This window comes from Malus domestica, chromosome 12, assembly GCF_042453785.1.
Source record: "Malus domestica chromosome 12, GDT2T_hap1".
In the NCBI taxonomy this organism is placed as follows: Eukaryota; Viridiplantae; Streptophyta; class Magnoliopsida; order Rosales; family Rosaceae; genus Malus; species Malus domestica.
In genome coordinates this window covers 29,965,709-29,978,263 of record NC_091672.1, presented here as the reverse complement: position 1 = coordinate 29,978,263, position 12,555 = coordinate 29,965,709, and the positions used below count along the sequence as shown (strand labels likewise).

Below are 12,555 nucleotides of genomic sequence, written 5' to 3'. Positions count from 1 at the left end.
TAGTATATAAATTTATAACCAACAAAGTTTTCCGTTTTACAAGTATTCAGGGATATGAAACATTGCCTTTATTTTACAAAGATGTTGTTTCTATGTTTTGAACCCGTGATTTTTTTGTCACAAAGAGAAACTTATTCGCTGTGCCAAATACTCCCCCATTACAAAGTGACATACTTAATGATGTCAGTATACAAATATATAAAGATATATATGTTGACAAACTTAGTGATACGTAAATATATAAAGATATATATTTTATATTACATATAATATACTAGTGATGTGTGGCACTCAATCCTACTTACGTTTGGGATTCATCTTCTAATAGTGGAAGCAATCAAAAGAAACTATCATTGGAAAAGAGGAATAATATGGCCGAGGGGCAAGAAATACAGATTCCAAGAGTTAAACTTGGAACCCAAGGATTTGAGGTAATTTCTTTCAATGCTGATTTGGATTCATCGCGTTTTAGTACCCTTTCATTGTTGGTTTAGAGCCTCTTGAATAAATCTTTTGAATTTTGATTGAATATTTGTAAAACATTCTATCGATGCGTATCTCCAAAAATTATTAATTATTTCACCTTGATCATCTTCAGGTGTCAAAATTAGGGCTTGGATGCATGGGACTTAGCTGGATAAACTCTCCAGATGCCGAAAAGGAAGGAATCTCAGTAATAAAACATGCCTTCAGCAAAGGAATCACCTTCTTCGACACATCTGATATATATGGAACTGTGAATTACAATGAAATTCTACCTGATCATTCCAATGAAATTCTTGTAGGCAAGGTATTATTATCGATCGATTTAAGTTAATTAATTACACGAACTCCGCTAATTGGACTCTCGCCATTGTTAAACAAATATTGATGAACATTGTATGAATCTTTAGGCGTTGAAGGAAATGCCGAGAGAAAAAGTTCAGTTAGCCACGAAATTCGGTATTGTAAGTATAAGCTTCGGACACGGACAGCCTCGTTGGGAAGTAAGGGGCGATCCGGAGTATGTTAGGTCGTGCTGCCAGGCGAGCTTGAAGCGCCTTGGTGTCGACTACATTGATCTCTACTACCAACACCGGGTGGATCAATCCGTACCTATTGAGGACACGGTGTGTACTCCATGTTCACTTGTATTCTTCTCTTCCTCAGTCCTAAAACCGCGTAAATTTGCACTAAATGCGCAATCCGAAGCCAGTCCGGACTAAAATCTGATTAATTAGATACTGCTTTTCTTGTTTTGTTGGAGTTCAGATGGGGGAGCTGAAGAAACTTGTGGAAGAAGGAAAGATAAAGTATATCGGATTATCAGAAGCGAGCCCGGACACGATTAGGAGGGCTCATGCAGTTCATCCCATCACAGCCATACAAATGGAGTGGTCACTTTGGACTCGTGATATCGAGGAAGAGATTATTCCACTTTGCAGGTAATCATGTTATCAAAAACTGAAAACGAAAATGGTTGCCATACGGACGCTTAAGTTTTTGTGCAAATGTTGGTAAATTGTAACACATTTATACGTATGCAGGGAACGTGGCATTGGAATCGTTCCATATAGTCCTCTTGGCCGTGGTTTTTTTGCCGGAAAAGCGGTTTTGGAGAAATTGGATTCTAAAGTTCATGCGGTAGATACTAATTTCTTCGTTACATATGCGCATTGTTTTATGCTTTGCTGACTTAAGTTTTGAAAAACAGAGCTAATTAAGCTAATCTTAAACTTAACAAAGAAATTTGATTTATTTTCGGTGTGTAATTTAGGCTGCACATCCTCGGTTGACAGGAGAGAACTTGGAAAAAAACAAACAGATATATTATCGGATCGAAAACCTTGCTAAAAAACACGAATGCTGTGCTGCTCAACTAGCCCTCTCATGGGTTCTCCACAGAGGAAATGACGTTGTTCCGATCCCCGGTGAGTCAACTAACTGATTGCATTTGCATTCTAAGATGATCATATGTGCTAAATTTGCAGGATCTTGTTTGCATTGCATGATGCCAATGAGTTTGTCATGCCTTAAAATTTGATGAAGATGAGTTACATTGTTCGTTTGTACTTCATTTGCTTTGAATTTCCTCAGGGACGACGAAAATTAAGAACCTGGATGTGAACATTGGCGCTATGGCGCTGAAACTCAAAGAAGAGGACCTGAAAGAAATTTCCGATGCTGTGCCTCTCGACGAAGTAGCCGGCGAGAAAATTTTCGAAAATGCAAGTCCCCTGCAATGGAAATTCGCCAACACTCCGCGAAGGAATCCGAATTAAGGATTTAAATTTGAGCCAGACCTTTGATGATATGCCTAATGTTGGAAAATACTAGTCCTTTTATGTTTATTTAATTATTTGGGTTCATGTAGATAATATCCATTGTTAGGAGAGTTAAAGTTTCTTAGATTTTGTTCTCTATAAATATAGTTTGTACTTTAGTATGATAAACGAGTGAGTCACAATGTAGTCAGTTTGGATTATGTAGCCGTCTCGACAAATTTGTAGTATTTCTTCATTTTCAATAATATTCCTAGTTTTGTAGACCATTTGTTCATCAGTTTGTTATGTGCGCTCTAATTTTCAACTCTTTAAGAGTCCGGCATTTGTGTTAGTTAACAGTCTCTCTTTCTAATTAGTTAGAGAGTTGTAAGGTGTTTTTGTTACGACGATATTGGGGGAGGGGGAGTCGAACTCGAGAAAAATGTAAGGTGGAATGCTCTTAACCAACTATTGTAAAATTGATAAATCTTCAATTCTTAAAGTCTATAAAGTCTTACAAATATAATGTATTTCAAAGCTATAGAAAATTTTATATAGTTTGTCTTCCCACTTAGTATCATTGTAGGGTTAAGGCTCGAAATAGCTTCTGCCTCGCATAATTGGGCAAGCTCCTCCTCCGGCAATGTCACCATAAACGTCCTTGCGAGCCCGCCTTCTGGCGCCGGCATCTTTATCATCAAACCTTCCCCTTCCACATTCCCCACATGATACGACATGTAAACCAGTTTCTTCTGCTTCTCAAACATAACTCCATCCATTAACGACTGACAATAGTTCATTATGTGCTCCATGAAATGAAAATTGGGTTTAAATAATATATCGTTTCTTAAAAAAAAAAAAAAAAAAATATATATATATATATATATATATATATATATATATATATTAGTTTAACCTAAATTTCTATAACAACATATATTGTGATAAATGAAATGAACATTGGGTTTAAATATAATTATTACAATAAAATTAGGAAGAAAAAGAGAAATAAAACATCAAAATATAATCAATAAATGAAGTTATTAAATGAATCAGGGACGAAAATTGAATTTTAATCTAACACAAAGTTATAGTTTAAAAGTCATATTTTTCAAGGATTAAAATGAAGCTTTAATACCCATTTTCTTCTATTCTTTTAATTGTTTTTATTTTATTTTTAGTTTCTTCAACCTATTTATGATTAATCTAGATAAAAGAACAGCTGCAGCTAAATAAAATGAAGCTGCTGAGAATTGATAGGCTGATTTAATACATATACCAAATCCTATTTTGGTTTTGGGATTGATCTAAATTGCAGGAAGCAATCAAAAGAAATCACTTGGAGAAAATTAAAGAAGAATAATATGGCTGAAGCTGAAGGGCAGGGAATAATACTATGGCCATGCGGTATAATCCATTTAGCTAGGCTTCTAGCGATTTTTCCTGAGCATCTGCACGCGTTCAATGACAAAAAATATTTGATTGTTGAATTTGATTTAATGGTTTAAACTAAGTAATTAAAGACTCTTGGATCAAAATGAAAACTCGAATATGTGTCGTGCATAGTGCATGTAGTACGTACTCAAGAAAAATAGCATTCCTAAAGCTTCTCTCATTTACGCTTTGTTAAAAGTACAACACCAGCCCAAATAATAAAGACTGGCCCATGATAAAGAAACAAAGAAAGCATGCATATGCTAGAATCTTCTAGCATGAGTGTGTCGGTGGGCATGCATAATAAGCTAGATAATTCTAGCAAGTTGTAATATTATATGGCTATTAGTAGCTAGAATGATCTAGCAATGTCCAATGTCGGCAAACCTCACCTATAAATAGGTGAGGTGCTAAGCAAGAACCAACCAAGCAAGCAACCAACCAACCAAGTGAGAGTGAGAAGCAAGAATAGTCTTGTAGGAGTGTGAGTGATCTAGAGTTTGTCTCTAGAAGGTGAGTGAGTGTCATTGCTTCTAAAGTTGTGTCCTTGTGAGTGTTGTAATATTTTGTGTGTGTAATACAAGTAATTTGTTTACTTATGTTGTCTCTCCAACACTTGTGTTAGAGTTGTGTACTCTAAATTTTTTCCCAACACGCTTGACTTTTGTTTTTTAGATTAACGTTTGATATTGCATAGCACATTGTTATGTAAAATACCATTACAGTAGTGTCTCGGTGAGAGAGGTGGTATCTCCGCTTCATCCCATTCATCTCGTCCCATTTTATTTCATTATGTCCCGTTTTTATACCAAACACTACCTAAATTAATAAAATAATATGATGAGTATAGAACCGTGATCAATGATGGTAGAAAGAATAGCAACATAGTTGCACAATGACATAGTCAATGATGTAAGATAGTAACATAATATATGGATGCTGGTAGTCAAAAGTTGCCCTAGTTATTCCCACGTGGCGTGTGACATACTTAGTGATGTCAGTTTATAAATAAGAACGATCTCATGCTAACAAGGCTCTATGCTTTGCTAGAGTCGGAGGAGGAACGTTTATCATACGCAGTGTTATCCTTACTTTACAAATAAGTTGTTTACACGACTCGAACCCGTAACATTTTGGCTACAAAGGAGTAACATTTCCGTTGTGTCAAATATTCCCCCATGACTTAGTGAGATAATTAGTGATGTTAGTATATAAATATATATAAAAAAAAGCTACTCCGAACCAACAACATTTTCCGTTTTGAGATAATTAGAGCTTCTCTTATTTACTTTGATTTTTGTTTTTTAGATTAACGTTGGATTTTTCTTGAGCATCTACACGCATTCAATAACAACAAATATTTGATCGTTGAAATTTTTTTTTCAAACAAAATTTGATCGTTGAATTTGATTTAACGGTTTAAGCTGAATGATTAAAGACCATATAAACTCGAATATGTCTTAGGCATAGTGCATGCAGTAGGTACTTAAAAAAATAGCATTCTTAGAGCTTCTCTTATTTACTTTGATTTTTGCTTTTTAGATTAACGTCTGACAGTGCATAGCACATTGTTATGTAAAATACTGTTACAGCAGTGTCCATATGAGAGAGGTGGTATCTTCGTTTCATCCAATTCCATCTCGTCCCTTTTTAAACGCTACCTAAATTAATTAAATAACATGAGTAGTATAGAAACTGGATCAATGATGGAAGAAAGAATAGACATAGATGCACATGACGTAGTCAATGAGGTAAGATAGTAACATAATATATGGATGCCGGTAGTCAAAAGTTGCTCTAGATATTCCCACGTGGCATGTGACATACTTAGTGATGTCAGTATATAAATATATAAATATATATTAAACTATTTATTAATGAAATTATCTTTATCAATTAAAAAGGGTAAAAGATATTTTGTCTTTTACAATAAAAAAAATTAAGGATAGTAGCTTAAATTTATAAAATAACATTTTGATTTTTTTTTGTTTAAACCTCATATACAAACGATTTTATCATTTCTAATTAAAAAATAAATAAAAAACAAACCTCTCTCCCTATCTCCCAACTCCCACATTCTCTCACTCTCTTCCTCTCCTTCAATTTTAAAAACAAAAGTAAAAAATTTCACACACTTTGTGTCTAGGCATATATTAGTATATATACATAAAAGCGCGATCTCATGCTAATAAAACTCTATGCTTTGTTAGAGTCGGGGAAGAAACGTTTATCATACGCAGTTTTACATTTGCTTTACAAATAAGCTGTTTTCACGACTTGAACCCGTGATCTTTTGGTCACAAAGGAGCAATCTTTATGTTGCGTAAAATACTCTCCCATGACATAGTGACGTGAAATACTTAGTGGTGTTAGTATATAAATTTATAACCAGTTTTCCGTTTTACAAGGGTTCAAGGATATGAAACATTGCCTTTATTTTACAAAGATGTTGTTTCTATGTTTTGAACCCGTGATTTTTTTGTCACAAAGAGAAACTTATTCGCTGTGCCAAATACTCCCCCATTACATAGTGACATACCTAATGATGTCAGCATACAAATATATAAAGATATATATGTTGACAAACTTAGTGATACGTAAATATATAAAGATATATATTTTTATATTATATATAATATACTAGTGATGTGTGGCACTCAATCCTACTTACATTTGGGATTCATCTTCTAATAGTGGAAGCAATCAAAAGAAACTATCATTGGAAAAGAGGAATAATATGGCAGAGGGGCAAGAAATACAGATTCCAAGAGTTAAACTTGGAACCCAAGGATTTGAGGTAATTTTTTTCAATGCTGATTTGGATTAGTACCCTTCTATTGTCCGTTTCGTGTCTTTTCGGTGAAAAAAATTCTAATTTTGTTTGAATATTTGTAAAAAATTCTGTTTAAGCGTTTTTCCGAAAATTATTAATTAATTCGCCTTGGTCTATCTTCAGGTGTCAAAATTAGGGTTTGGATGCATGGGACTGAGCTGGATAAACTCGCCGGATGCCGAAAACGAAGGAATCTCAGTAATAAAACATGCCTTTAGTAAAGGAATCACCTTCTTTGACACAGCTGATATGTATGGAACTGATCACTCCAATGAAATTCTTGTTGGCGAGGTATTATTATCGATCAATTAAGTTAGCTAATTAATTACGCGAACTCCGCTAATCAGATTATCGCTATTGCTTAACAAACACTGATGAACATTGTATGAATCTTTAGGCCTTGAAGGAAATGCCGAGAGAAAAAGTTCAGTTGGCCACGAAATTCGGTGTTGTAGGCATCGGACACGGTCGTATTGAAGTAAGGGGCGATCCGGAGTATGTGAGGTCGTGCTGCGAGGCGAGCTTGAAGCGCCTTGGTGTCGACTACATTGATCTCTACTACCAACACCGGGTGGATCAATCCGTGCCTATCGAGGACACGGTATGTAAATTATGTAATCCGTGTTTACTTGCATTCTTCTCTTCCTTGGTCCTAAAACCGCCCAAATTTGCACTAAATATGCAATCCGAAGACTAAAATCTGATTAATTAGATACTTATTTTCTTGTTTTCTTGGAGTTCAGATGGGGGAGCTGAAGAAACTTGTGGAAGAAGGAAAGATAAAATATATTGGATTATCAGAAGCGAGCCCGGACACGATTAGGAGGGCTCATGCAGTTCATCCCATCACAGCCATACAAATGGAGTGGTCGCTTTGGACTCGTGATATCGAGGAAGAGATTGTTCCACTTTGCAGGTATATGATCTCTCCTACCATCCGGATACGGACGCTTAAGTTTTGTGCAAATGTTGGCAAATTGTAACACATTCATACGTATGCAGGGAGCGTGGCATTGGAATCGTTCCATATAGTCCTCTTGGACATGGTTTTTTCGCCGGAAAAGCGGTTTTGGAGAAAGTGGATGCTACAGCTCATGGGGTGGATATTAATTTCTTCATTACATATGCGCATTGTTCTATGCTCTGCTCTGCTCACTCGGTTTTTCAAAACACAGAGCTAATTAAGCTAATTTTAAACTTAACGAAAGAAATTGATTTGTTTTCGGTGCGTAGGATGCACATCCTCGGCTGACAGGAGAGAACTTGGAGAAAAATAAACAGATATATCATCGAATCGAAAGCCTTGCTAAAAAACACGAATGCAGTGCTGCTCAACTAGCTCTCTCATGGGTTCTCCACAGAGGAAATGACATTGTTCCGATCCCCGGTGAGTCGACTCACTGATTTCATTTGCATTCTAAGATGATCATCTTCGCTAAATTTGCATGATCTTGTTTGCAATTGCATGATGCCAATGAGTTTGTCATGTTTTAAAATTTGATGAACATGAGCTACACTGTTCATTCATGCTTTATTTGCTTCAAATTCCTCAGGGACGACGAAAATTAAGAACCTGGACGCGAACATTGGCGCTATGGCTCTGAAACTCGAGGAAGAGGACTTGAAAGAAATTTCCGATGCCGTGCCTCTGGACCAAGTGGCCGGCGAGAAAACTTTCGAGCATGCAATGCCCGTGCAATGGAAATTTGCCAACACTCCGCGAAAGGAATCCGAATTAAAGGCATAAATCATCATGCTGATCAGGAAGGATATAAATTTGAGGCAGCCTTTTGATGATATGCCTGATGTTGGAAAATATTAGTCTTTTTATGTTTATTTAATTACTTGGGTTTTTCTCGTTAGTTTCGGATTTGAGCTTAACCCATCCAAGTTAGAGTTTCTTAAGTTTTATTTTCTATAAATATAGTTTGTACTTTAGTATGATAAGCAAGTGAGTCACAATGTAGTCTATTTGGGTTATATAGCCGTCTCAGCAAATTTGTAGTAGTTATTCGTTTCAATAATATTCCTAGTTTTGTAAACTGTTTGTTATGTGTACTCTGATTTTCAACTCCTAATAGTTTGGCAGTTGTGTTAGTTAACAGTTTCTCTCTCTCATTAGTTAGAGTGTTGTAGGTTGTTTTTGTTACAACGATATTGGGGGAGGGGAGTCGAACTCGAGACAACGGATGTAAAGCTGAATGCTCTTAACCAACTATTGTAAATTTGAGAAATCTTCAATTCTTAAAGTCATAAAGTCTTACAATTATAATAAGTATTTCAAAGCTATAGAAAATTTTATATAGTTTGTCTCCCACTTAGTAGCATTGTAGGGTTAAGGCTCGAAATAGCTTCTGCCTCACATAATTGGGCAAGCTCTCCCTCCGGCAATGTCACCATAACCGTCCTTGCAAGCCCGCCTTCTGGCGCTGGCATCACCATGATCAAACCTTCCCCTTCCATATTCCCCACATGATACGACACGTGAACTGGTTTCTCCTCCTTCTCAAACATAACTCCATACATCAATGGCTGACAGTCGTCCAACATGTGCTCCATGCTAACACATGTCAACTCAGGGCCATACAGCTTAAATGGTTCCCCAAACTTATCTCCCTCTCCCTTTTGTGCTTCGAACCAATCCATTCCGGACCAAAAGTCCTCCTCCTTCTGACTCGATACATGGCGGTGCACCACCCTTACGACATGTGCCAGCCCGTCCTCGCGCTCCAATTCCTCCACATCCAGTACTGAAAGCAACGAAAAATGCATGGCATTGCCGTAGTACCCGAAGGACTTCTTCTTTCGAAAGTCTATGCAAACTGAGATGGAGTGTTTGGTCTTGCTCTCCGAGGGCTTCAAGCGCGCAATTTGCGTCCAAAACATTGCAGCAAGCAGATCAAATGGAGTGGCACCAGGGCATGAGTTTAGTTCTTGCTTGATCGTGGAATTGGAAAACTTGAAAGTGGCTGTCCCCATTTTCCTCACAGGCAAGGAAGTAGTCTTTGATGCCACGAACTTGGCTTCATAATAGGCAGCTGATGATTTTTTGTTTATGACCTGATCAACGGGCCGTCCCCCGAGGACTGATGACCCGTCGACGAGAAGCGGGTGCGAAATCGCCTCTCGGCGGTGAGTCTCAGCCCACGACTTGATGAGTAGGGTGGCACAAGTTGGGTCAGCATGCATGTGAGTGCAACTTAGTCCAATGGCTACACCTCCTCCTTCAAATTCATTTATCTGCAAAATCAAACAAGAATCATGTGTTTTAGTAGTTTGCATTTTTTTTGTAAAAACGATATTTATACTAAAAAAACAAAGAAAAAAATTTAGACTCGAAAAGCAATGATGACTTAAAGAGAAATGTCATCATCACCAGACAATCCACCGCTTTCAAATTTTTGAATTTTGTTTAAATGGTTGTTGTGTTGTGATGTAAATTGTGATCGATGTAATTGGTTGGTGCGCCATTATTTTGAAGTTGGACTCAATTGGGTAACATAGGTTTGGTTTATGGAGAAATTTTTCATTGTGACAGAAATACAAATGTTACATCACGTGTTTTAATAGAATTGATGGGAAATTTTATTTTTCAAGTTATTAACTTTTTAGCACACATATCTCACCATTTGTATAATGACACGTGTTGTACCACCCCGTGTACCAGTCACATTAAAAAGTTTCTCCTATGGAGGGTGCTATCAATTTTTATACTAACTTTTGTATTTAAATTTTCTTATTTTATCAAATTTTAGGATATTTGATAAAGTGAGAATGTCCAAATACAAAAGTTAGTGCAAAGTTGTTATTATTAAGTAGGGTTAGAGATCAAGTTAATTACACTAACACCCCCTCAGATTTATAGTGTTTTCACAAAAAACCCTCACATTTGAAACATAACATTAATACCTCTTGAAGTTTTAATTACCTTCACATAACCCCTTTTGGGGCTGACATCACCTTAAAATATTTTCTTAAAGAACAATTTGCCCCCATTTTTAATTATTAAAAAAAAAAACCTTTTTGAAGATCAATATAGGGTTTAGGGCCTCCCCTCTGCATTCACCGCAACATAATATAAATTCTTAACATGCTTCACCTCCTCCCTAACCGTCCACACAAGAAGCTACTCCTTCGTCTCGGTTTTTCGATCAATCAACTTCTCCACAAGAAGCTACCAGATTTATTTGAAATTGATTTATTGCCACCATTTCGTCTCGATCATGTCATGTACAAATTTTCTCCATGAAACATGATACTACTAAAACGTCACATAACAATAATTTGTTTCATGTTCTACTGTTACCTACTCAAGTGCACTAAAACGGTTCATCCAAAACAAAAAACAAAGCAAATGGCCCTCTACCACAGTGGTAGAGAAGAGCGTTGCCTTTAAACCATAATGTGGGTTCAAATCTTGTCGGTTTCCTAATCTAACATTTAATATAATAAATCTATCGTTTGACAAAAAAAAAAAAAAATTGTTGCACAAATATCTTGTAAGAGTTTGTAGCTCAAGTTTTTTTTTTTTTTTTTGGAAAACTTGTAGCTCAAGTATTTATTTTGTAATCAAAGTCCTAAAATCAATTTTTTAATATAAAAAAGTATATGAGTATATTGGGAAAAAATAAATAAATCACCTGGATCCTATACGGCGACCATGTACTGTGATCATCAGGCATATCATCCCACATCGTCAAAAGCCTCTCCTCGGACCTATCCCCAGACCTCAGCCACTCATCAAGCGTGGTCCCCACCCGGGCCATCAAGACCCGAACCCCCGCATCATTGCACTTCACCTCCCAATTCCCGTCCGGGTTCTTGTCCACCCGACCCGTAACCTGAGGGTAGAGAGACAGGGTCTCCGAGAGAGAGACCCGGAGCGGGTCCAAGTCAATAGACCCGAACAGCTGCTCCTTGTAGTAGAAAACAACGTGGAGGCTGTGCAGTCCCATTGCATGGTCCAGTGCCGTGAACTTGTGGGTCTTCCCCGGCACCACCGGCCTGCTCGACACTACCGTCAGCTTTGAGTGCACCACCACCCTGCTCCTCCCATCAGCCGCCGGCATTTTCAAAGATAGCTATATAGAGAGAGAAACAGAGAGGATAATAGTTTTAATCTTCTGTGGATTCTGTGGATTCTGTGGGGGTTTTTGTAGCAATATATACGACGTATCGAGTGCATATTATGTATGTGGTAATATCGGTTCTTTAGTTCCCTGCCTATCTTCAAAAGAGCCAACCGTCCACCAATAATGAACTCAACCAACACTTGGTTCCCTCTTAAATGTTCACCACCCACCCCCACCACAACAATATCTCTTAAGATAGGGTACCAAGAGATGGAGAGACGTAAAAGGGTAAACATTTTTAACTGACTAATTCGTTAAGAGCGTTCGCCTTTACACTCGAGTTTTCGAGTTCAATCATCATTCCCACCGTCGTTTGTGTAAATTTAAAAGTATCTTGTGTATGTATTTTACGAGTCATTCCCACTATTTTGCTGCCTGGGTTGCTTCAGGTAGCAAAATATCAAGCCTTATCTTGGTTAGCAGACGTTAGTGTAGTCAAGTTGGCTAGAGCAGTATGTCTTATTGTTTACACATAAATTTGAATGATCTCATTCTAAACCTAATTAAATAACACTAGCCTTAGAACATCTCCACTGGAGCAGGCAAATGAGTAGCCAAATCCTTTTGATGAGCCACATAAGCAAAATCAAGCTCTCAATGAAGAAGTCATTTGAGGAGGCAACTTTGCCCATTATTCCAAAGTAGACAACATTGCCTACTTCTACACATGGAGGCAAAACTGAACTCTGATTCTTTATTCATAGTAAAATATTCCATCCGAGGGGAAGAAGACAAAAATAAAAGATAAGTCAATATCAAAGGTGAAAAAAAGCAATAAAATAAAATAAAATTTTGCCTACGTAGTTTGCCTTTTCTATTGAAGTGAAACATTTTTTTATAAAGCAATTGAGTAGAGAACTTACCACGTCGGCCATTTTACATACACCATTAGAGATGCTTTGGTAAAAAGTAA

General features: G+C 37.0%; 3 protein-coding genes across 3 annotated transcripts; 2 read left to right on the top strand and 1 right to left on the bottom strand.

The window, feature by feature from the left end:
* Positions 1–257: 257 nt before the first annotated feature.
* LOC103413991 (perakine reductase-like) lies at positions 258–2,525 on the top strand. The gene is made up of 7 exons (XM_008352412.4): positions 258–431; positions 599–790; positions 894–1,109; positions 1,252–1,424; positions 1,527–1,623; positions 1,757–1,910; positions 2,077–2,525. The coding sequence occupies exons 1-7, from the start codon at positions 372–374 to the stop codon at positions 2,259–2,261; spliced, it is 1,077 nt and encodes a 358-aa protein (XP_008350634.2). The 5' UTR covers positions 258–371; the 3' UTR covers positions 2,262–2,525.
* A 3,789-nt stretch (positions 2,526–6,314) lies between these two features.
* Positions 6,315–8,552, top strand: LOC103413990 (perakine reductase-like). The gene is made up of 7 exons (XM_008352411.4): positions 6,315–6,474; positions 6,634–6,801; positions 6,908–7,111; positions 7,254–7,426; positions 7,513–7,609; positions 7,744–7,897; positions 8,064–8,552. Exons 1-7 carry the CDS (start codon positions 6,415–6,417, stop codon positions 8,255–8,257), a joined length of 1,050 nt encoding a protein of 349 aa, XP_008350633.2. The 5' UTR covers positions 6,315–6,414; the 3' UTR covers positions 8,258–8,552.
* Positions 8,553–8,726: 174 nt separating this feature from the next.
* Positions 8,727–11,750, bottom strand: LOC103451024 (protein ECERIFERUM 2-like). Its single transcript, XM_008390448.4, has 2 exons — positions 11,151–11,750; positions 8,727–9,750 (listed from the first exon to the last, which is right to left on the bottom strand). Exons 1-2 carry the CDS (start codon positions 11,577–11,579, stop codon positions 8,809–8,811), a joined length of 1,371 nt encoding a protein of 456 aa, XP_008388670.2. The 5' UTR covers positions 11,580–11,750; the 3' UTR covers positions 8,727–8,808.
* Between the last annotated feature and the right edge of the window lie 805 nt (positions 11,751–12,555).